The sequence below is a fragment of the Gnatocerus cornutus genome, chromosome 2 (assembly GCF_029298725.1).
Source record: "Gnatocerus cornutus isolate USDA-ARS CGAHR chromosome 2, icGnaCorn1.1, whole genome shotgun sequence".
NCBI lineage: Eukaryota > Metazoa > Arthropoda > Insecta > Coleoptera > Tenebrionidae > Gnatocerus > Gnatocerus cornutus.
In genome coordinates, this window is record NC_142234.1 from 4,528,094 (window position 1) to 4,553,779 (window position 25,686).

General features: G+C 34.8%; 4 protein-coding genes across 6 annotated transcripts in view; 3 read left to right on the forward strand and 1 right to left on the reverse strand.

The window, feature by feature from the left end:
• LOC148178218 (adenylate cyclase type 2-like) lies at positions 1-14,684 on the forward strand. Of its 2 annotated transcripts, none has more exons than XM_088031200.1 (17): positions 1-145; positions 898-1,043; positions 3,031-3,168; positions 3,221-3,583; positions 3,632-3,903; positions 3,951-4,095; positions 4,147-4,286; positions 10,153-10,302; positions 10,349-10,888; positions 10,935-11,102; positions 11,150-11,396; positions 11,445-11,582; positions 13,158-13,301; positions 13,350-13,569; positions 13,625-13,788; positions 13,840-14,348; positions 14,403-14,684. In XM_088031200.1, exons 2-17 carry the CDS (start codon positions 927-929, stop codon positions 14,458-14,460), a joined length of 3,513 nt encoding a protein of 1,170 aa, XP_087887326.1. In that variant the 5' UTR covers positions 1-145; positions 898-926; the 3' UTR covers positions 14,461-14,684. The 2 variants fall into 2 exon arrangements, with proteins under 2 accessions (XP_087887326.1, XP_087887327.1); XM_088031201.1 differs by having other exon boundaries at positions 14,408-14,684.
• Positions 14,345-25,686, reverse strand: part of LOC148178219 (uncharacterized) — a 16,443-nt gene continuing 5,101 nt past the window's right edge. Inside the window, exons 4-5 of the mRNA XM_088031206.1 lie at positions 14,491-14,545; positions 14,345-14,443 (exon numbers count right to left, since the gene is read on the reverse strand). Coding sequence (XP_087887332.1) covers positions 14,391-14,443; positions 14,491-14,545 — 108 coding nt within the window. The 3' untranslated portion in view covers positions 14,345-14,390. The remainder of the gene's footprint in view (positions 14,444-14,490; positions 14,546-25,686) is intronic.
• On the forward strand, positions 16,683-18,287 carry LOC148178220 (fatty acyl-CoA reductase wat-like). Its single transcript, XM_088031373.1, has 6 exons — positions 16,683-16,880; positions 16,926-17,305; positions 17,352-17,455; positions 17,502-17,738; positions 17,782-17,947; positions 17,993-18,287. The coding sequence occupies exons 1-6, from the start codon at positions 16,683-16,685 to the stop codon at positions 18,285-18,287; spliced, it is 1,380 nt and encodes a 459-aa protein (XP_087887499.1).
• S1P (membrane-bound transcription factor site-1 protease) overlaps positions 21,106-25,686 on the forward strand; it is an 8,013-nt gene continuing 3,432 nt past the window's right edge. For both annotated transcript variants that reach the window (XM_088031204.1, XM_088031205.1), the window contains exons 1-3: positions 21,106-22,413; positions 22,465-22,763; positions 22,814-23,193. In XM_088031204.1, the coding sequence (XP_087887330.1) occupies positions 21,309-22,413; positions 22,465-22,763; positions 22,814-23,193 (1,784 nt within the window). In that variant the 5' untranslated portion in view covers positions 21,106-21,308. The remainder of the gene's footprint in view (positions 22,414-22,464; positions 22,764-22,813; positions 23,194-25,686) is intronic.

The following is a 25,686-nucleotide window of genomic DNA, read 5'->3' on the forward strand; positions in this document are numbered from 1 at the left end:
CAGAGATGATTTGTACTAAAAATTCGTTCGATGATTTGTAATGAATGATAAGTGTAGTGAACGTGACTCAAAAAATTGGTGAAACATGAAGATTTGTGCTTCTTTTAGTGATTTTCTAATGTGCAAAGACGAGATTCAATTTCAAGTAAGTTGAAGATGATGATTGTCGTCTAGGACTGATCTTTTTGCAAATTGGTTAGTTTATGAAGTGCCTGACATGTTCATGTTTTATATTTGCTTCATCATGTCACCAAAGTGTTAATTCGTTTATACTGGAATGTGAAAAAAAATTAATTAAAACTCCACTTTTCTAGAATTTCGTAATATTTTTAATTTGTTTCAATTTTTGTTTGTGTTTGCTGTTTATTATCGATAATAATAAATAATAGCTCTGTTATCCCTTAACCCTGTTTATGTGTTTTTCTGTAAAACTATAATTTTTATTTACGTTATCAATTTCCGTTGGATTTGTTTTTGTATCTTTCGCAACGCGAATGGTTGACAGAATTTTTTACGAAACTCGTTTTCAGTCGAGCACCGATTTAGAAAAAAGATCGTCCAGTTTTTTTATCTGGTTTATTTCTAATTAATTTAATAATTCTTCGTATTCTGCAGCGATGATCGCATTTACCTAACTAACCTGACCAGTTTTCACTGAATTGTTTCATAGAAAAGATACGATTTTTATCTTTTGGTTCTCGAATAGCGATATCAACAAATACTGTTATTATATCCATAAATTTTTATAGACACTAAATTATGTATTTGAACAAAGAAAAGGAAGCGATATTATTTATTTATTGTCAGTAATAAATAGATTTATATTGTCTGTCTATTTTCTTAATTATTTTTAAGTAGTTTACATAAATGCATACATAAAAAAACATTTTTTTTCAGTACTACCTAGAATAACATTTCCCTTAGCCATGAACATCGAAATTGATCAAGAGGATGAGTTTCCTAAAGAAAAACGATTGACATCTGCACGTATTCAATACCAAGAATCCACCAATGAAAGAAGATGGAGACTTTCATACTTAAAAGTGAGCACTTTTTTTTGCAACTAGAAAGTTAATTCTGATAATTTTGATATTACTAGTTACGTGTTTTTTTCTGTTAATCTTATATTTGCTTACATAAGATAATTATTGCTCACGCTTGGTACAACAAAGTTCAAACTATGAGTAACCAATTAACCTGTCCCTCCGATACGTTATCACGGAATTCTAAATGTTATCAAAATTATTGTTTTTCAAATAGCAAATTTCAAATTCTACGCATTCGGTTTACTGAAATTTTAAGGTTTTCGTGACCTCGGGAACATTTAAAAAAAATTAGAGAAAATATTGAATCTAAAATGCGCAAAGAACTCAAAAGTTCTAAAAGCATTGCAAAGAAGCAAAAACAACAAATAATACATAATTTAAAAAATCAAAATTGTACCAGATGAATTTTAAAAATCTAGAGAATCTAACTAAAAAACAAAAAACAGAATCGTATGAGTCAATGCAAAATAAGTGTAAAGAATCAAAAAGATTTAAAAGATTCAGAGGAATTAATATTTCAATAACAACAAGCAACAAAAAGAACAAAAAAAAATATAGGATTAAAAAAAATCTAACATTTTTTTTCTAAACAATAAAGATTTTTTAAAATGGCATTGCAATAATATAGAAATTAACAGTTTATTTACTGGTATAAAGGCGAGCGATTCTTTTTCCAGCGTTTTCAAGCATTTTTTATCTTGCTCAAGTTCGCGCAACATTCCAAATGATTTCGATATGGATGCAAGTCAGTCCTGCGAGTCCAGTCTCGATGTAAAAACCTTCATTTCTCATTATGAAGAAAATTTACATCTGTTGAATGTTAAAGGCGTCTACTAAAAGAACAGAAATAAATATCAAAATTTTTGTGGCAATTTGTCTTATTTTTTTTTAAATTTCTCTTCGTTATATCTACTCTTAAACTCAACACGATCAATTTTATTATAAAATTTAGCACTACTATAGTAGCCGAAATTCGAGCACATTTAGATCTAGCCACGTTGCCCAAGATACTAAACTAAGTTCAATATTGAGAATTATGAGATCTCCTTGTTGAGCAAAGTTTTGTTGACATTTAAGAAATTCAGTAATTTTGGTGCTTTTATAGACTATTTCAACACTTTTCAGATCATAAAAAATATCCAAAAAAATTTCGTTGTTGTTTTGCGCTCTATTGAATTACTTGGTGCTGTGAATTCTTTCTTATTTTTTATTTATTGTTGGTGCTTAGATTCGATATACACTTTGCTTTTATTAATGTAAATTTTGAAGATCTAAAAAATTCTGTTGCCATGGTCGCTACTTTTAACATGCTTATTAATCGTGGCGAATTGCAAACTTTCTACTTAGACCAAGAAGCCCTTTTTAGAAATTTATATTTGATACTGATTTCTCACAACAAAATGAAGAATGTGATTGAAATCGGATTAAAACCACAAAAAAAATTGTGCTGTTGGCTGGCATTCTCTTTATCAAAGAAGTTTTTATAATAAAAAACGCATCCGAGCAACCAATTCGAATGTAATTTATTATCATTCATTGGCTGGATGTCCAAAACTGTTGTTTATTGGATCGATTTCTTTGCTAATTAAATCATGCACAAATAAATGTCATTCAACATTTCTAAAATTTGATCTCCTTCCTTGACACGAGTCACAAATGGTAAATTCTCCAGATTTCGTAGCTGCAGCTCTAAAATTACCGAAATTACAAATTTTACTGGAGGATGTCGAAAATTTTTGTTTAAACTTCAAAATAAACATTTCAAAAATTTGAGAAATTTGAGTTTATCGCTCTACAATTTTGCTATCTGGTAGAGTAAATAGTAACTATGATGTATTGTTGCCAGTGTAAACGGGTCTGAAATTGCAAAAGACTGTTGCGACAGAAAATAGCAATATTTATTGCAAACAGTCTAAACTCGTAAGCAAGAATTTATTTGATTATTTAAGATTTATTTAAGAACATTATTTATTCAATTTTTCAGGATCAGTTTGAATGCTTGAAACTACACACACTCTTCAACAGATACACTCAAAGAATCAGCCACGGCTACTTCTCTCAGTTCTTATCACTCCAAATCATACTTATAACAGCCCATTTTATCATTTTATTAGCTGCAACGGTGAGTACCTCCACCTGTCATCAACCAACTCTAAGTCATTTTATTTTCGCAGAATCCTTATGAAGTTGTTCCAGATCTCATTCTCTACGGTTTAATCTCACTAGTCACCATCATTCTTTTATTTATAACCGACACATTTGTGAAACAACATCCATGGCTCTTGAAAATCCTCGCAGGAAGCGCATTTGCAGTGACATTTTTCATGAATTTCTTCATCCCTTACTACTATAGCAAAAGAGAGCGTTTCGGGAACTTGAGACCAGCATACACGACATATTTAATAATTTCCAACTACATTTTATTGAATATTCACAACGATCTTGTCGCTTTGGTCTTGGGGCTCTTCGTCTCCATTTTCCATCTCGTTACGTTGATTCTAGTGACGTACGAAAATACAGATCGGCTGTACCAACGAGTAAGAAAATTCACTTTTCCTGGATATTTTTCTAATTCGTTTTTCCAGGTCGGTTCTGATACGATTTACTTAGCCTCGATCAACTGTTTAGGACTGTATTTTCGATACATGAACGAGATTGTTATCAGAAGGAGTTTCTTGGACAGGAGAGCGTGCGTCGAGTCCACTCATCAACTCAAATTCGAAGAAGAACAAGAGAATCATCTCATGTCAAGTATCATTCCTCAGCATATTATATCGAAAGTTCGGACGACGCTGATGGAGTTTATTCGAGATAACGAGAAAAATAGCGAAGATATTATCAAAAAGAAGCCATTTGAGTAAACATACGAACTAACAAGACAATAACTACATGGTTTTTTTCTAGGGATCTATACGTCGAAGAGTATCCACATGTAACGATTCTCTTCGCTGATATCGTCAATTATACGGCGATGACCACTCAGTTAGAGGTGGTGGAGCTTTTGGAAGTCTTGAATGAGTTGTTTGGGAGATTCGACGAGGCGTCTGCGGTAAGTTCTGTTTTTTCAATGTTGCTATCGTTCATATTTATTATTTTACAGAAGCTAAAAGTGTTGAGAATCAAATTCTTGGGTGACTGCTACTACTGCGTGGCAGGTTTACCACCTGATCCAGCTCCTAACCACGCGGAAGCTTGTGTAGATCTCGGTTTGAAGATGATATCAATTATAGATGACATTAGGTAAACTGAAATAGATATTTACATAACTAGTGCGAAAAGTGACCAATTTCGCACGAGTGTGAATGTAGATGCACGAAGCGCCAGGCGAGTGCAGATATTACACGAGTGCAAGAAAGACACTTTCCGACGAATTGTGTACACCATTTTTCCTACGACCTTTTATCATCAGGAAGAAACCATAAGTTTCGACAAGTTCATATCTTATCTATTCTAAATGTCATTTTTCTACGACCTCACGACGTTTTCGTACGGTCAGCAGCAAATGTATTGAGCTCATGGGCGGAATGGGTCGTAACGATGTGCAGTAAACTCTCAGCGGGTGGTGTTCGTAAAGCTTTGTTGTTAAGGCCATGTTCAACGTTTTTTTCTTATGGGGAATCCCATGTAAAGTTCTGGGAAGTTTTCAGACTTAGTTTCATAGGTATCAATTTCGTTCAAAAACTTATCTGTTTGTAATACAATTCTGTAACGATTGGCCGAAACAAAAAAATAATTAAAAAAAAAATTCGGCAAGTTATAATAGTTTAATAATTCGGAATTTTCAGACCATTCCATAAAATAGAACCTGTTCAAAATATCAAGTTTTTTCTTCGACCAAATTGTAGAGAATAAACTTGTGATGACATTGATAAAAAAAATTCTTAAATTACATAAAAAATGATTTAGTTATCTTCCCAGAACGATTACACGTTTTTGAATCTCGCATCGAAATATGATTTACGACTTACGTCTTGAGGGTAGATTTACGATTGTACCCTCATTACCACAGATTACATTATTTTGGGACCCAACCATCTGACCATAGCACAGACAAGCTGTTGGAATCGAGTACAGAAATTTTATATTTTATAAATACAGGATGCGCAAATTACGGTCACCCCCTTAACTTGAAAGATAAAAATTTGCAATATTGCATACGCTTATGGTTGATCAAGTTCCACAACCTAACGCAAAAATTTGTTTTTACCACGGTTCGATTGGCGTCGCGACGCCTATGAAGTGTAATTTTTAGCGATTTTTGAGTTTTTGCGGATTTCAATTTTTTTCAAAATAATTGTGACAAAAATATCTGTTTTTACTTAAAATTTAATGCAAATTGTGTTTAAAATCAGAGAAAAAAACGCTGGTTTATCAAGTTACTTTTTAAAATAATGACGGGCAGTGAGTGAGAAACTACGTTTACACCAAATTTTCACAAGTCACTTGATTCATTTGTATGAAGGTCAATTTTGACGCGAACGTATTGCTAGATGAAATGATAAGTGACAAGAAAAAAAATACAAATTTCAAATGCAAAAGACAAAGACGGCTAAATTTTATCACTGCCGATTTATTTATCGTTTTAAGAAACAAAATCGCACCCATAGTTTCAAACCTTGACGTTATGAATTTGAAAATTAACTTAATAAAATAACATTTTTCTTTAATTTTTAATTTTAAAATTTTTTCTTTTAAATTAAAGACAATTTTGGGGGTGACCACAAAATGACTAATCCCTAAACCTTGAATCATACATAAAATTCACAAACTTATACCCATTATAATTCATATTATACAGGATGTTTGGTAAGTAAAGCACCAAACTGTAGCAGCAATATTATGAAAGTGGTAGTAATTAAAATCTCGAAGAATTTTTTTCTGTAGCATTTCTTGTAAGCTGTGGAAGAACGTAAAAGTAAACAATCACGTCAGAGTTTGGATATTTGAAAAATTTCAAAACAAGAAAAATCACACACATGTCACACCTGATATTTTGTGACATAGGCGTACCTGACAGATCTGTCAAAGTGTGTGCTGAATAGTTTCGCAATGGTCCTGAGATTACAGTTAATCATTTCTTGTTACAGCGTTTATATCTTAGTCTAGATCGGAACAAAGGACAATTTGAATGGTTTTATAATTTCGTATACGATATATTTTTCGAATTAAATATTCAGCATCAAGTAGGGGAAACCAGGGTAATGGGAGCCTACTAAGGGAAAATGTTGATAAAAACAACATTTGTTAACATTCTTATAATTTTTAATTAGGAACTCTTACATTCATTATTTAAGTATATTTTAATCACAAATATAATAAATTACAGTCATAGGTTAAGGACCAATAACGATTTTACAAAAAAAGTCTATCGCTCCCATTACCCGACACAAGCGGGTAATGAGAGCCCACTTAACGTTTTTTGGGAAATTGGGCCATAATATTTACTCTGGCCTGAAAATTCAACTAAACATACTTTAAATGAGATCTTAGTTATTAATGCGATGAACTATTTGTAACACAAATAAAAAATAAATATAGAATATAACTTCATGCTAAGCTTGGCGCTGGCAATCGGCAGTTTTTTATAAGCATGTAGCGAAAAACACACAACCCTTCTTCGTGACTTAACGGATGGCGCTAACGACTCGTGTTCATCGGGCGAAGTTTAACGATGGTTGACGGAAGCGACCGAGTGCTTTCGATCGCGCAAATGTGCCTACTTTTCCTTGTATTACTATCGCTCCCATTACCCTGCGTTCCCCTACATTTATGCCGCCATTGACTAATGTGACAGTTGTTTGGCATTCTCGTTTTTTGTCAAAACCAAACCACTATGTTTGCAGTCAGATCTTTAATTATTTTTCGAGTTTTGATTGGTCAACTTTGGAATCTTATCACTTTTACACGAAAAGCAATAAAAAGGAAATTTTCACTCAGACCTCTTCCTTATCAGCGGTCAGGCTTGGACCCGAACCCCCGCGGATACCGGGAGACTACTGTAATTTTAATCGTCCAAAAATAGCTTGGAGTATTATCGAGTCATAATATCGATTTAATTTATACAGTTTCAAATTTGGTTTCCAGGTAAAATTTACAACTTTCGTCTTAGGAAAATTCATGTGTCGTTTAGCAATTTTGTGGGGTTTGAAAAAAAAAAATTTTTATTGCTGTTGAAAAGTTGGGAGTGGACACTGCAAACAGTGTCTAATACCACACCACTTTCGGATCACAAGAGAAATGGCGCTTCGAAATTACCCCGTTGTAAATTTGTACGCCCAAAACCTTTCTATCCCTCAACTATTGCGTCTACCCAAACAATAAAAAAGTCACAAGTTAAAGGAAACAAAGAAAAAAATTCAACTTTATTGTAAGCAAAAATTAAATGAAACAAATTAAAATAAGGCTTCGAGGTTATTTTGGGCCCTTGCAATCCACCTCTTCACCTCTTCAACGTCGTTTCCTAGAAATAAAAAAAATGAATATTGAAATGGAAAAAGTGAATAAATTAAAATATGTTTAATATTATTAAACTTACCGATAGATTGAACCTTTCCGATATTTTACCCGCCCGCTCGGCAAAATAAAATCCTTGGTTTCCAACGTCGAGTTCTTTTGCTCTGGCAAACGTGGTATCTTGGAGAAAATTGGCAAATTGATTTCCCCAAATATTTACCGCATAGTTACAGGGGTAGAAGATAATCCGAAAGGTATGTGGTCAGTTGAAGTGAAAATGCGTGGTATTTGCACTCAAAAACGCAAATTTTTAAACAATTTTTTAATTTTTATAAATTATGATTTCAAAATCCCAAGAAAATATAACCAAAATACTCTCAAATATAGTTTGCTATGTAAAAATTAAGATATAAAGATACCACAACTTCGTGCAGTTTCAGCACTTTTTTTTCATTTGATTGCTGAGCTAAATTGGCAGAGAATGCATTTAACACCTCAAAGTGGACAATAATAAAACTATAAAGATAAAAAAAGAGTTACTTCACTTGTATTAATTGTTAAGTAGAGGAATTTTATAGTAAGTTAATAATTTACGGTAAATTTGATAACAAGATAACACTTGGAACTGCAAGAGATTAATATGATTGAATATGTTGAGAAATGTATAAAAACTTTTTTACTACAAAAAATTTACTGTGCCGACATGATTTTATAAAACAGCGTTTTTTTTTCTCAAATTTTAAACATGATTTGCAGGTTTAGAATAAAAACAGAAATTTTTGTTCAGTTATGTCATAAAGAATTTAAATTACCGAGTGTTTTCTTAAAAACTCCAAAATTGATAAATATTTTAATTCTTAGGTGTCACGACGCCAAACTAATACTGATAAAAAACTAATTTTGCATCCGATTTTGGAACATAATCAACCGTAAGCGTATGCAAATTTGCAAATTTTTATTTTTTAAATTAAACACGATTTTGGGGGTGTTTATCAGTGTTGCAGAACCTAGTAAAAAAAATTTGCCAAACAGCGGCAGTCGGTAACAGTCAAAGTAAAGTCATTAGGTTAGGCTAAACACAGGTAATCCAATTTCCACTAAACGGATCAACTGTAATCCTTTCTAAGAATTTCAGAATAATTTGCTGCTATTTAGAATTTTTGAAAGGACGTTTGACAAAAAAGTTCAAATATACTTAATCGATCTTGACTTTTTAATAATTTCTTGTTAACACTTATAAACACCCCCAAGTTCGTGTTTAATTTGAAGATAAAAATTTGCAAATTTGCATACGTTACGGTTGATCAAGCTCCAGAATCGAATGCAAAAATTTGTTTTTTAATAGTGTTAGTTTGGCGACACTTAAGAATTGGAATATTTATCGATTTTTGAGTTTTTGAGAAAACACTCGCTAATTAAATTTTTTTATGACATCTCCATTTTTATTTTAAACCTTAAATGCAAATCATGTTTAAAATTTGAGAAGAAAAAACGCTATTTTATCAAAGTAGTTTTCAAAATCATGTCGGTACAGTAAATTTTTTATACATTTCTGAACATTATCATATTATCGAAAACGCAATTTATTTCAAGTCAGTGGCGAAAGTAGCGTTGACGCAGTTGCTGTTTAATTGGGGTTGCTGAGACGCAACTCTGATTTGCAATGTCGCAAGCCAACATGAAATCGGGCCCTTATTGTCTACTTTGACGTGTTAAATGCATTCTCTGCCAATTTAGCGCAGCAATGAAATGAAAAAAAAAGTGCTGAAACTGCACGAAGTTTTAGTATCTTTATATCTTAATTTTCATGTAGCAAACTCTATTTGAGAGTATTTTGGTTATGTTTTCTTGGGATTTTGAAATTATAATTAATAAAAATTAATTCATTTTTATCATTATGCATGTTGTTTTACACTGAATTGTTTACATCTTTGAGACAAAAATTCAAGAGTTGCATTTGTATTTCAAAATAACTGTCAATTTTGACAGGTCTGTGCGGATATATTCATATCGCACTAGTGACTTTTACTTTCGGAAATGGATGTACGAAAACTTCAACTTTCGGAGTCATTTAACAGTGTGAAAAACGCCACTATAATATGAGGTCGTAGGAATTAGTATATTGTATAACAAGTGTTAAAAATGGAAGATTTCACATGAGTTTTGCAGAATTGAGCCACTAGCCGTAGGCGAGTGGCTTAAGCAAACGAGTGTGAAATCGAATTTTCAACATGTGTTGTATACGATATTTTTCCGACGACCACAAAAATCGCAGAGTTAATATTTACTTTTTTAATTAAAGTTTATGGTTTACGCTTTTCCACTTGCTAATAATGGTGCGTCAAGTTGTCTCTGGTCAAGTTAAAACTTAAAATGTCATTCGACTGAGCACCTAGCCGCGGACAAAATAATTAGGCCGTTGTGTTGTTGATCTGTGTCAACCTGTGTGCAATATAAAAACACACAGCTGTCGGCCAATCAGAGATCTCAAATTTTTCATTGCACACGGGTATGCGCTTCGTTAGTCTTTGCGCTAAAATTGTTTGCAATTTTAAATTTTCACTACGAGAAAAATATATGAAATGTGGCATATTTTATAGTGGTCGTCGGAAAAAGTAGTTTTCGGCGAGTTTTCACACTGTTTTTCCCACAGAATCCGGAAGAACTTGGAGATCAACATGAGAATAGGCGTCCATAGTGGTAAAATCAGTTGCGGAATTATAGGAAGCATAAAGTGGCAGTACGATATTTGGTCTACCGACGTAGACATTGCTAACAAGATGGAAACCGAAGGAATCCCAGGGTAAGATTTTTTTTTTATTGAGTCCTTAGCAATCTCTTGTTTCTAGAATGGTGCACATAACTCCGCAAACTAAAGTTCTTTTAAGAAAGCAGTACAACCTCTCTTCTTCATCCAAATGCGTCAATGGAGCAAACACGTACCTTATAGAGCCTTCCATGCAAGTACTAAACCCTTCGCCAAATGGTCCTGAAAACGCTAAACGCTCATCAAAGTACATGAAACGTTCCAGTACTAGTCCAAACGAACTTAAGAGATCGTCAGAAACACGCACTTATTCTTTGATTAGTAACCACCAAGAGAACGGAATTATCATAGAGAAAGATACTAGAAAGGATTTGACGTCGAAGCGTTATACCGTACCCACTACAAATGAAAGAAGAATCAGTGGGAATACAAACTTGGGGAACTTTCAAAGACGACTAAGTGGTAATATGCTTTTTTCTAACGATAGAAGATTGACTCCAAACGATCGAAAGAGGAGAACAGCTTTCATGAACAATAACATCAAACGGTACCACGAAAGATTGGAGGAGACGAATAAGGAGTTGGAAGAAACAATAGAGAACATGTTGTTGTCCAAATTTGAGTAAGTAGATCACAAGAAAGAAGTTGAAACTTACCAATTGTTGCAGGCAATGGTTTAAAGTCAGTGATATGTACCGAATTTTATTGATATTCAAAGATCTGAACAACGAGAAAAAGTTTATCCAAATGCCAGACCCTTTATTTAAATACTATCTTATCAGTGAAGTGTTGCTACTGCTGCTCGTATACATTGTAGAAAATTTGACTCTCTCAACGTAAGTAGAAAAATTTCTCGCATCATTTTTTCGAAATTTTTTCGTAGATGGGATATACCAACTTGGTCCTTTTATGTGACCCAAGGAACAATCATATTTTTTCTTCTACCTCTGTCATGGACGCATTACATCTGGACCAAATACATTGCCAAGACAACAAACCATGTTCCGAATAACCCCATTGTTTCTTTCTTCTGGAAAACTTCCAAATTAATAACAACAAATTCCATAATGAGGTTTATCATCTACACGGCCGTGTATGTTCTTTCGAGCCTGACTGTTCTTACCGAATGGGTAAGTAAAACGAACTGAAATATTCGAGTTTTACCCTTTTGCCTCCAGCTAGATTGCTACGAATCCGGGCTATCTGAACAAAGTTTAGAGGTTGGTCCAGTCGTGAAAAAAAATTTTGTTATCTTGATAACGCAGCTAGGAGTAAATGGAACGGAGGCTACACAAACTCACTGCGTTATTCCATGGGTAAGTTTTGGTAAAGTCTGCATCAAGATTCAACGGCTGAATCGCGAGAAAACGGCTGAAATCTGCACGAAATCATCAAAATTCTTAGAGAAATCCGCTTATTTCGATGCTAAACGACGATTTCTCGCTGATTTTCGCTGTTTACTGGCTTAAATTCGCAAAGAAGAGCTCGAAATCTACAAAACCATCAGTTTTTATGAAGATTCAACGGCTAAATCGCGTGAAAACAGCAGAAATCTGCACGAAATCATCAAAATTCTTAGCGAAATCCGCTTATTTCGATGCTAAACGACGATTTCTCGCTGTTTTTTGGCTTAAATTTGCAAAGAAGAGCTCCAAATCTACAAAACCGCCAGTTTTTATCAAGATTCAACGGCTGAATCGCGAGAAAACGGCTGAAATCTGCAAGAAATCATAAAAATTTTTAGAGAAATCCGTTTATTTCGATGCTAAACGACGATTTTTTGCTGTTTTCTGGCTTAAATTCGCAAAGAAGAGTTCGAAATCTACAAAACTACCAGTTTTTATCAAGATTCAACGGCTGAATCGCAAGAAAACGGCTGAAATCTGCACGAAATTATCAAAATTCTTACAGAAATCCGCTTATTTCGATGCTAAACGACGATTTCTCGCTGATTTTCGCTGTTTACTGGCTTAAATTCGCAAAGAAGAGCTCGAAATCTACAAAATCATCAGTTTTTATGAAGATTCAACGGCTAAATCGCGAGAAAACAGCAGAAATCTGCAGGAAATCATCAAAATTCTTAGAGAAATCCGCTTATTTCGATGCTAAACGACGATTTCTCGCTGTTTTCTGGCTTAAATTCGCAAAGAAGAGCTCTAAATCTACAAAACTACCAGTTTTTATCAAGATTCAACGGCTGAATCGCAAGAAAACGGCTGAAATCTGCACGAAATTATCAAAATTATTTGAGAAATCCGCTTATTTCGATGCTAAACGACGATTTCTCGCTGATTTTCGCTGTTTACTGGCTTAAATTCGCAAAGAAGAGCTCGAAATCTACAAAACCACCAGTTTTTATCAAGATTCAACGGCTGAATCGCGAACAAACGGCTGAAATCTGCACGAAATCTTCAAAATTCGTAGAGAAATCCGCTTATTTCGATGCTAAACGACGATTTTTCGCTGATTTCGTTGTTTCCTGGCTTAAATTCGCAAAGAAGAGCTCGAAATCTACAAAACCACCAGTTTTTATCAAGATTCAGCGGAAAACGGCTGAAATCTGCACGAAATCATCAGAAATCCGCTTATTTCGATGCTAAACGACAGTTTCTCGCTGACTCTCGATGTTTTCTGACTTAAATTCGCAAAGAAAAGCTCGAAATTGACAAAACCACCAGTTTTTATCAAGATTCAACGGCTGAATCGCGAGAAAACGGCTGAAATCTTCACGAAATCATCAAAATTCTTAGAAAAGTCCGCTTATTTAGATGCTAAACGACGATTTCTCGCTGTTTTCTGACTTAAATTTGCAAAAAAGAACTCGAAATCTACAAAACTACCAGTTTTTATCAAGATTCAACGGCTGAATCAATGCGGACTTTTTGTTCCAGCACATGACAGAGACTTTTGCTTTGGCCATCATCATGACTTTTCTTTTTCTCCGAATGTACATGTGGTTGAAACTTACCTACGCAACAATAATTACCGGAGTGTACGCTTTTTGTATACTTAATTTTAGTGGGCAATTCTATGGGGTAAGAAAACAACCACAAGAAAATCCACAATTGATTCTCGTTCTTTAGGATAGTCAGACCTTCAACTACGCTTTGCCGCCTCAAATTTCTCACATCATGAGCATATTTTTTTTAACTATCACTCTTCACCTCGTTGACAGACAAACGGAGTACATGAACAGGATCGACCATCTGTGGTACAAGAATTTGGTGGAGAAAGAAGAACAAGCCAACGACTTACAACAAGTCAATTATGTTTTGCTGACGAATATTCTACCAAAACATGTTGGTACGTCTTTCCTAAGTTACCACGTCTTTAGTTAACTCAATTTCTTGGCTTCCAGCTGAACTCTACTTAAATGTCAACCGACACTCTTCCGATGAAGTGTACAACGAACATTACGACGACGCCGCTATCATGTTTGCTTCAATAACAAACTTTTCGGTGGAGGAAATGGGACCGGGTTTCCTGAAAATCATGGGCAACATCATCAGCGAGTTTGACATGGTATGAGTAGTCCAGTGTCTCGTAAAAACCATAGTTACGTATTTTTGTCAGTTAATTGTAGAAAACAATGAAGGGCGCATTCCCATCGAAAAAATCAAAATCGCCAAATGGACGTACATGGCGGCTTGCGGACTGGCCCCAGGTCTGGGATACAGTGAAAGCATCCGAAAAGATTCGCCACACCACGCGGTGATTTCCTTACTCAAGTTCGCCGCAAGTTTAATGAAGAAACTGCAAATGTTGAACAAAGAATTCCAGCAAGAAATGAAGTTAAGAATAGGAATTTCACACGGAAGTATACTTGCCGGTGTCGTGGGCTCGAGAAAACCTTTGTACGATATTTGGGGCGACCCTGTAAATATGGCCTCTCGAATGGATACGACAGGATTAGTCGATAATATTCAAGTTTTACAACACACAGCTGAAATTATTCAGAGTTTTGGGTACGTGTGTCATTACAGGGGGAAAATAAAAGTGAAAGGAAGAAATAAACCCGTGCCGACGTTCTTTGTCGGATTAGATGAGAATTTTGAATTGATCCAACAATTGACAGTGGAAAGGTATGAATTGGTATTTATTAGAATACATTTTTTTAGTAGTGTTTATTTTGGTAGTGAAGATGAGCAGTTGGCAGAAACCATGGATTCTAGTCTCGCTGAAAATAATCTTTGAATTGTGGATTTGTCGTTTGCGTGTGCTTACCTTCGTCGAAGAATTGGACGGTTACGATGAGATAAGTGGCGATAGCAGAGAGCACCTGAAAAAAATCTATTTTGTAGTAATTTATTAATTTATAAATATTTATTTTGTTAATTTAGTGAGTGTAACTATTTTTCGACTGTTTTTTCGGTTTGTTTGATAATGTTTTAAAAAACAATAAAAGAAGATTCATCTATTGTCGAAATATTGTCAATTCTGCGTGAAATGGCTTATAACTCAAAATTTTGAAAATATTTTCAGTAGTTTCAAGATGATAAGCGCGGTAATAAAACTAGTCAATAAGTTTTATAGAAACTTTGTACTGGAGAAGGTAAGTATAGAATTTATTTCTGTTGATTTTAAATTCTAATTTAAGCCCGTTTTGCTTCATCAACCACCATGGCATTAAAGTTACCATAGTTATAAACAATAATTTCTAAAAGTCGTTAGTTCATGCTCTAAATAAAAAATTGAAAAACCCAATTTTTTTTCTTGTCTATAATATTGCAATTTAACACGGTTAATGAGCAATTCTAATTAAATAACCTCTCCAAATTTGATTGATTTAGTGCTAAAATAATCAGTTTACACGCTTGTAACTAATTCCTCCAAAAAAAACATTCAAAACTGTGTCGCTTTTGGTTTATAATTTTGCAATTTGACACAATTAATCAGCTAAACTAAATTAGTAAACTATCCAAATTTGATTGATGTAGCGTTAAAATTTCTAGAGTTACAGGGTTGATAAATACTTTTGGGTTTTTGGTTTATCCAAAACAAACAAAATTTGTATCTCTTAGTCTTGGTTTTTGGAAAAAAAAATTGTACTGGTAAATGAAAAAGTTACTTCTATAATGAAATGATCTTCTAATTCCGAATCTAAAGTCCGTTTACTCCAGGTCAGGATTCATAGATATTCTTGAAAAATATTTTTCTAAATAATTGTACCGGACTAAAATTTATTTTTTTCACATTTTCTTGCAAACTTGCAAAGTTATGAGATTGCTTTACAGTGTTTGGGAAAGCTAATTAAATAATGATACCTGCCCATGATATTTGTGAAAAACTAACCTACCCTTTTTTATTTTTTCGCAATTTTATACAAAAAAAATCATAGTAACTAATTTGTAGTGAAAAAATCTGGTATTTTTGTTTATTTCTTTTTTGATTCAAAAATTTTCTCTGTCACTTAAGTTTCAGTTACCTTAATTATAAAGATTTTCATCGCAAAAGAATTTATTTCAAACGTTTATAATTTTTTTAATTTTTTTTTAATTTTAACTCAGTCATAATTTAGTTTTTGCTCTTTGCCCCGACTTAAATCTTATTAAACTACACCAACCATCGTGAAATTTCAAATTTTTCAGTTTTCTAACATAGGAAGTAAAAGTACAAAGTAGTTGGTCTTCGATTTGTGCGTTTTTTGTATTGCACGATTAATCCGCACCCGTATAATCGAGGTTTTACTGTATTGCAATAAAAATCAATTAAAGAGTTTTATGCAAAAAAGTTTCAAAGTTTTTGAAAACCGTTCGTTTTTTGAAATCCTCATTCATTATTCTCAAATATCTAAAGTAAAGTAAAAACTAACTTTCCCGGCGTCTAGAGTTTTATGATTTGGCAAATTGTTAATCAAAACTGAAAAAAAAACTTAACTAATTTGGGTACTCAAAAAAAACTTATTTTGGCAATATCAGTCCTGACCTGATGGAGCAAAACGGACTTCGAATTCAGAATCAGAAGGCAATTCTACATTATAAATGATTTTCCACTGCTTCAATACACATTTCGTTTAAAATTTGTGTAATTTTGAAATTTTGAACAGTAAATGAGCAATTCTAAATTAGTAATCTCTTCAAATTTTGGCGTTAAGATTGTTAGAAATACACTTTTCTTAATAAAAAATTCTCTTTTGTAATTACAATTTTTTTTTGCTTTATAATTGCCAAATCAATAAAATGGGAATACATTATCTTTGAACAAAAATGTAAGTCAAGATCAACTATAATAAAGAGTCAAGTTCGCGAGAAGAGTGAAGGTTAAAATATAAATAAACCTGTTCATATAAGAAAACACCATTCACAGACAAATTCCATTTTGAATTTAGTGCTTCACTTTTTAAAATATTGGAGTAGTTATAATAATGAAATTTAGCGCGTTCAGTGTATAATAATTAAAATATTTCCAGCAACACCATGAGCTACGACGACACTCAAATCAGAGATTTTTTCAAAAATCAGTCAGTTTTTCTAACTGGAGCTACAGGACTCGTAGGAAAACTCGTCGTCGAAAAACTCCTCCGAACGTGCGAAATCAAAACAATCAACCTACTAATCCGTCCAAAGAAAGGCAAAACTGTTGACGAGCGTTTAGAGGAGCTCTTCGCCAATCCTGTATGTCTCACATTGTTAAAGATGCGACTTCACGTTAATTTTCAGTGTTTTCATTCAGTCATAATCGACAAAAGTAAGGTAAGAGTTATTGAAGGCGATTGCAACGAACCCAATTTTGGATTAAGTCCAACTACCATTGATGATCTAATCAAAGAAATAAGTTGTATTTTTCACATTGCTGCGAATGTTAAATTTGATCAAACTCTGAAAGAAGCGAGTTACCATGTTAGAGCAACGCAGAGTGTCGTGGAGATGGCAGAGAGAATGCCGAATTTGAGAACTTTGGTCTATGTTTCGACAGCGTATTCTAATTGTATCCACAAAGATATCAAAGAAGCGTTTTATGAGCCGCACATGAAAGCAGAGACGTTTCTTGATTTTATAGGATCCCAAAATGAATCAGTTCTTCGAGATATCGTCCCTCAGTAAGTTCATAACTTTTTTGCACAACCCGGTAACTCGTCTTTTTAGATTGTTGCATTCATGGCCCAACACCTACGTCTACACGAAGTGCATTTCAGAAGACGTTATCAAAAGAGAAAATTTACCCTCCGCAGTACTCCGTCCTTCGCTCAGTAAGAAAAACTCTTTAGCGACTCGAATTTATCGACATTTTTGCAGTCGCCAACACCATCAAAGAACCCTTGAAGGGCTACGTGGACAATACTTACGGATTCGTTGGTATTACACTAGCCGCTTTTATGGGAATTACAAGAAGTTTCCACGCCAAAAGATCAACGAAGATCGACTTTGTACCCGCCGATTACGTTTCTAATTGTGCGTTGGCGGCGGCGTGGAAAGCCGGTCAAACTAAGAAACCCCTGGTTTATAACTGCGTGGGTCGCAAAATAAGTTTAGGTAAGTTTCTTAATCCTCGAACTCTTTCTTAAGTTCATTTTAGCCGACATAATGGACAGATTTATCAACAGCTTCTATTGGGATTTTCCCTCAAGCAAATATCTCTGGTACAAGTCTTTCAAATGCCGGGAAAACAAACTGTGCCACGAAACTTGGACGTACTTTTTTTTTCTACTAATTCTTTTCTTCGACCTCTTGAAGAAGACCAAGTGAGTTACAGCTCAGCTGAATCAAAAACCAAGCGAATGTTACAGTATTGCCCGAAAATTAAAACACCTTAATGATTCCTTCGGTTTGATGAGGTATTTCGCGTCACGCGAGTGGTCTTTTGATACCGAAAACATTGACAGTTTGTGGCACGACATGTCGGAGAAAGAGAAGAAGATGTTCACTTTTAAAGGTGATCTTGAAGACCTTGAAAACTATTTTCGCAACTGTGCTCTAGGGATACGATTGTATTTATTGAAAGACCCCATTGAAACACTCCCACAGGGGCGAAGAAAATTAAAGAAGTTGTTAGTGCTCCATTGCTGCGCATATGTTTTTTGATACGGTTTAATCGGATATATTTTGATAAGTTTGGTCAAATTATATTGGTAGAACCGCAATTGTGTTAATTTTTCCATTTCCCGTAGTCATAGAACTACAAAGACGTGAGTTCACCTTACAATGGTCAAAGAATTCAATCAGAAGTCTAATTAATAATGATGTTCCCAACACCCAACATGTGTGCTTCAGTGTAAAATTTAGTAAAGTAATCTTCTGAAGAAATTGTTTCTTCTTGTCAAGTGAAATATGTATGTTTGGTTACTTGTAAATCCCCAAAAGGGAACCCGACAAATTAAGAAAATTTGAACGAATTTAAAGAATTTTAAGTTTTACATCATTCAGTGGTTTCAATGTGAAAAACGCGATAATTTTTCATTTTAATGTATTTTTTATCCAATTTAAATCCCACCGTTTGAATGTAATTAATAAAAAAAAATTTCAAATTTCTCAAGCTATAAAAATAAATAAAAAACCGATTTTATTACCATAATATAAATAACACTTAAAACCCAAATTACAATATAATCAAGGATTCGTGTTCTGCCTTTCAAAATAGATTACATTTTATAAACTATGTGTATTTTATAAACGGTATTATAGTTTGTACGGTGAGAGATTAAATGACAGAAAAGTCACTAAATGTACGCGATAAAAAGTGTACCATGCGCGCGAAATTTAAAATAACAAAATAACCCCAGTTACTGACAACCCTGTCAACCCATTTCGCGTAGGAATTTAGTGTTTTTAGTGTATTTTGTAGCATAATTTGCTACCAACCTATATGTCAACTGTCGAAATATCCCAATCTCTCACCGGATAAACTATACTAGTTCCACATTTAAGAAACTTTATTTTTGCTTCTAATTTATTATTCCAAAATTACGAAATTCAGAACAAAAATGACATACTTTACTATGCAATTCACATATTTTAAATTTCATTAGATACGATCGTCGTGTCAAGGTTTCTTGTGGCGTGGCCCTCGCAAGGCCTTCGCAAAACACTTTCAGATGGAATTGCAGTTGATTAGCATTAATTTTCTTAATTCATAACATTCATGTTTTTCATTTAAAATTTGTGTTTTCAAAGAAAATAGTTACGTTAATATGTAGTTACTTACAAGCTACAAAAAGACCTCAAAGTGAAACGAGCGGTAATGCGGCTCGAGGGCGCTTCGCTATGAGCTTTTCGGCAAATGCACTCCAGACATATCGTATTTTTTATATCGTTTTATCTGATAATGATTTTGTTATTACTAAAAAATTATTTTAGTATTGTTATCAATTCTATGTTGGTTTTAACTTTGTATGTAACTAACAACAAGTGATAAATATCAAAACTATGTCAAAGCCAAAGTAGCTATTTACATAACAAGTACGGAAAGTGACCAATTTCGCACGAGTGTGAAAGTAGATGTATGAGGCGCTAGCGAGTGAAGATATTACATGAGTGCAAAAAAAACACTTTCTTACGAGTTATGTACACTATTTTTCCTTTGACCTTCCATCATCTGGAAGAAACCATAAGTTTTGACAATAGTTCAATTCTTATGTATTCTAAATGTTATTTTTCTACAACTCTATATAAAAGTGACGTATTCCACATAGTTTAGATGGTTGATGTTTTCGTATTAGCGATTCACGTTCGGTAGAACTAACTAGCAGATACTTTCGTTTCGCTACGTTCGCTACGTTGGATTTTTTGAAATAACTAGAAATTAAACATTGGCATCACTGTCTCTCAAATAAATATGTCATTCAAATTTGACAATAAAACGAGATGTAATCAACAAGACAACCAGTTTTAAAAGGTAGAAAACAGAATATTTTCCTGCAGAAATCGGTGGGAAGAAAGTCAGAAATTTAGGGTAAAAATCAATTTTGCAATGCACACCAAACAACTTTGATTCACACTGCGAAAAATTAATTAGGCAAGACTGGTCAGCATTGTAACACTAACAGAGTCAGATTCAGAAGATGAAATCGATGAACTAGTTGAATTTGATTCGGAGCTCTGATGATTTTCTTCTGTCGTTTGGAAAACAACTATTTACCTTTGAATTTGAATATCTGACGTTTTTTGCTTAATTTTTGGTTCCAAATTAATCTTTTTTCTAAAATTAGATATTAAAACTTTTGCCTTTCTTCTGGATCATTTTCCCAAAATCAACATTTTCGTGATCATTTGACACAAAAGGCAACAAATAAAAAATATTTAATTTGGCTACTTTTTATTAACAATGTTTATTAAGACTTGGATTTAAATTTCAACTGTCCCCGTAATGACATTGATAACAGAACCAAGAAAAATGTTACTGTTTTGATAAAAATTATTGCCGTTATTGTGAAACGCATTTGAGTTTTACAAAAGTATTGTGGACGCAAAGTGAAAAAAAAAAATTATTATCCAGAGCTTATTACTATCAGTCCACTCATTAAAAAGTTAAGTTGGCAGCAGCCCCTAGCAATTTTTATCAATAATAATTGGCAGCAATAGCGTTTAACCTTGATCTAACTATGGCATGCGCAGAAGCTAATCGCCTTGCGCAAGATTACAGCAAATTTTTAATTAAATATTAATTAATACACTCAACTTTGACAACGTGTTAACCTCAAAAATCGCTACATTCAGTTTTCCCCTAATTTTCTCCCTAAAGAATTGAAAGTCTGATTTACACCCAAGAATTTCGAAAATTTACAATAAGCCGCACTTTAGCAACTTTCGTTGTAATTTGGACCAGTCTTTCTAATATTGGGAACAATTCAATAAAATTTAACCGTAACGTAAGTCAAAACACGCTAAACCCCCCTTTAGTACCTAAAACCTCGCATGCGCGAACTGTCACTGTCACAAATAACATTATTTTGACGTTAGACAACTGGTCCAGCCCGCATTGTGATTATCGAATTTTCGTAATTAGGTGATCTATTAAAAACATGTTCTCCATTCGAAACCCTCTTTAAACCATGCGCCAAAGGCAATGATTAAATTAGAAGATGATCCGGAAGAAACGAAAGTGGTATGGTTCCGAAAACAATGATTCTTCTCTTCTATATAAGTTTGTTTACCTTGACGTGTTTCGGGGCCTCCGACAACGAAATACCGACGGAAGACAACTTGGAATCGCCTTTGTGTTGTAATCTAACTGTGGACCATGTCGAAGTTGATTACAGCTCGAAAATCGTGGAAAATGAGTACATCGTCATGTTTAACGGGTACTACAAGAATCAAGCCAGGGCTAATTACATAAACACGGCGCTGAACACGTCGGGAGTGCGAAAGTGGAAGATTTTGTCGAGAGAAAACCCGGCGAGTGATTATCCTAGTGATTTTGATGTTGTCATTTTGGAGGATACTGATAAGAAAGCGGGGCTGCACGCCTTGACGAACCATCCCAGTATTAAGACAGTGACGGCGCAGCGAATGGTCCTACGGACGCTGAAGTTTGTCAATGAGAACTACATAAGGGGGCGCAACAGTTTGTCAAAGAACCAGTTTTGGCAAGCCACTGGACGTCACACTAGTCGCAGGTTACTGAGGGCTATTCCTAGACAGATTACTTCAGTTTTACAAGCTGACTCTTTATGGAGCATGGGGATAACAGGCAAAGGCATCAAAGTCGCCATTTTTGATACAGGTCTCTCTAAAACACACCCTCACTTTAAAAAGATTAAAGAACGCACTAATTGGACAAATGAGAAGACTTATGATGATGGTCTCGGTCATGGAACGTTTGTCGCTGGAGTCATAGCTTCGAGTAAAGAATGTCTAGGTTTCGCCCCGGATTCTGAACTTCACATTTTCCGCGTGTTTACCAACAGTCAAGTGTCGTACACTTCATGGTTCCTTGATGCCTTTAACTATGCCATTTTGAAGAAGATCAACGTTCTTAATCTGAGTATTGGGGGCCCTGACTTCAAAGATCATCCTTTTGTTGACAAAGTATGGGAACTGACAGCTAATCGCGTGGTCATGGTGTCTGCTATTGGTAACGATGGTCCGTTGTATGGAACTTTGAACAACCCCGCTGATCAAATGGACGTCATCGGGGTTGGAGGGATCAACTTTGAAGACCAAATTGCGAAGTTTTCGTCGAGAGGGATGACCACATGGGAGCTCCCACAAGGTATACTGGATTTTGTACTAACTGCAGTCGCTAGAACCGCTCATTTTCCAGGTTACGGCCGCGTCAAGCCAGACATCGTCACCTATGGCTCCGCAGTACGAGGCTCGAACATCAAAGGGGGCTGCCGAGTCTTATCCGGAACGAGTGTAGCCTCCCCAGTCGTGGCCGGAGCTGTTACACTTCTAGCCAGTGGTGTCGTCCACCGAGGCGACGCTATAAATCCAGCGAGCATCAAACAAGCTCTCATGGCTTCAGCACGAAGACTTCCTGGGGTTAACATGTTTGAACAGGGTCACGGGAAATTGAACTTGATGAAAGCTTATCAAATTTTGAGCACCTATAAGCCACAGGTTTGGTTCAAAAGTTTGCTAGTCTCTGGTACTTAAGAGTTTTTGTTTAGGCGAGCCTTAGCCCCAGTTATATCGATCTCAGCGAGTGCCCTTACATGTGGCCTTACTGTACGCAACCCATCTACTACGGTTCCTTACCCGTCATTGTGAACGTTACCATCCTCAATGGGCTTGGAGTTTCAGGAGTCATAGTGAGTAAGCCTCAGTGGCATCCGTATTCTCCTCAACACGGTCAGATGCTCGACATTGCCATATCGTACTCAGAGCTTTTGTGGCCTTGGTCTGGTTGGATGGCGGTGAGTCTCTCGGTAGCTGCAGAGGGCGCCACATTCGAGGGTCTCGCTCATGGACATATCACGCTCACTGTGGAGTCACCGCCGGAACCTGGCCAAACGGAAGTGCAGCAGAGCACAGTCACGCTCCCCATTAGGTAATTTCCCACCACATTAACCCTTTAACTGCTGTAAACTTATACAAAGGGCTTTTGGAGGCAACAATTCTCAACCAAAATTTTGAAACTAAAATTTTTTAACTCAAAAAATAATCGAGATAAGACGAAAAAACGGTAGCCAATCCTGAAGCTGAACAAAATTTGAAAATCGGTAACTATGGACACATACTACCATTCATTGGTCAGATGAACATTAGACTAGGAAATTGGGATGCTTTCGGAATTGGTTGTTAATTTTTGATCAGTTCTCAAATACTATGAAACTTAGGGGAATTGTCAATTCTAATTCAGTGCCGCAAATCAGTTACGCAGCGGCAAAGTTACGCACTGTCAAATGCAAAATAAAATTTAACACAGGGCGCTAAAGCATGGTCGAGCGTCAATATTTTTTCAAACATGGGATAGACAAGTAGTTGACGAAACGACTTGCATCATCTCATTCTTGTAGTGCTAACCAATTAAGCAAGATTCAACTCCAAAATTTGGGTAAAATGAAGCCGAATGACAGATGCCGCAGTATCCATGGTAACCACGGTTTGCGTCAACGCAAAATCGAATTAGAATTAGGGGTCAATTTCAAGTCGTTTGCGACGTCGCTAAATAACTTGAAATTGACCCCTTAGGCCCTTATGGCCCGATTTCATGTTGACTTGCGGCATTGCAAATCAGAGTTGCGTCTTAGCAATCCCAATCAAACTAATGCCACCTTAGCAACGGCGTCAACGCAATTTTGCGCAACTGACATGAAATCGGGCCCTGAGTCAACTTTTCTTTCGAAATTTACCATCGGTATTGCTGTCGGCACCCTCCCTTACTCTCTGGGGCGCGAGTTCTGGGACACTCTGTACATACGTTTTTCTCAGAAATTGCAAGTGATCAAAATTTGAAATTTTGGGGGCAAAAGTAAGCGGATGAGACAAATCGTATAAAGAGATTTACATTTACGTGACACTTCCGGTTATGCCGGAAGTGGTAGTCAACTTGCTTATTTTAAATAGAACACTTTATATTTTGTTGCATTTTTAAATTCTATATGCAAATTGAAGATCATTTTTTAAAGTGCAGCTCATTGCTATCGGTCCACTCTCCTGTGTGAATTTTCGAAAATTTTTGGGTGTAAATCAGGCTTTCAATTCTTTAGGGAGAAAATTAGGGGAAAACTGAATGTAGCGATTTTTGAGGTTAACACGTTGTCAAAGTTGAGTGTATTAATCAATGACTAGTTGAAAATATGTTGTAAAAGAAAGATTTTAATAGAGATTTAACAAGTTTTGGCAGTGTTGTGAAAGACTATTAGCTTTTTCTTCTTTACGCATGCCACAGTTGCGTCAAGGTCAAACGCTTTTGCTGCCAATTGTTATTAATAAAAATCGCTAAGGGCTGCTGCCAACTTAACTTTTTAATAAGTGGACCGATAGTAATGAGCTCTGGTAACAGGGTGTCCCAGAACTCATGACCCAGAGAACAAAGGAGGGTGCCGACAGCAATACAGATCGTCAATTTCAAAACAAAAACTGCCTAAGTAATGGAGCACTACCGCCTGTAAAGTATACAACCTCCCACTCAGGAGGATCAACAAACCGTGTCGGTCCATTTAAATACCATTGAAAGCGTTGTTTAGATGCAATATTTAATTATTTTTGACTGTTTTTACTATGGTTGGGCAGAAATCTTTTAATATGTATTATCTATACTGCCATATAGTAGTAATTGTTTATTTTAGGACACATTGGCGTAATTAGTGGTCAAAAAACGCCAACGAATGACGGCGTTCCAAATTTAATATTTTAAAAAACGCAAAAAAAGTTATAGGCGTTTGTTGCTTGACGATGAAAATTGAAATATCTACAGATTAGACAAAAATAATAATACAGTGCTTTATACTTTAGATAAATAATAAGCTTTTATCTCTCTTAATTTTAGAAGAAAGAATTTGGAGATGATAGATTGTCCACGAGTTTTTGAATAAAGTGAACTTTTCCTTGGTGTTGGACATCTTTAATTTTTAAGAAAAGTTGCTCAGAATACATTCCTTACAAAATTTCAACTTTCTTATTTCGATTTTTTTTAAATATTAAAATCTTTAAATTCGATCGTTAATTATTGATAATGAAATATTAATATTTTGTTCATTTCTACTAAATAAATGATTTTGTTTATTTTTAAGTTTGCATAACATTATACAAGGTGTTTATAAATGTTTCTAGCATCAAGGTTGGCTCTGGAATTCCTGTCGTACACTATTTTGCCGCTTTGTTTTCATAGTGAATATAACTATCTTGAAAATTATGTATAATGTTATTTACGTCAATGACGTTTCAGTTACAGTTTTGTTCCAAGTTTTTGATTTTCCAGTTTTAAACCACAACTAGAACAGTTTATTTCTCAAAACTTACTTTGCTCTATATTTGAGGTTAACTGAAAATGTCAGTTGAAAAATCGAAACCTACATTTGTAATGAGCGGCAAATTT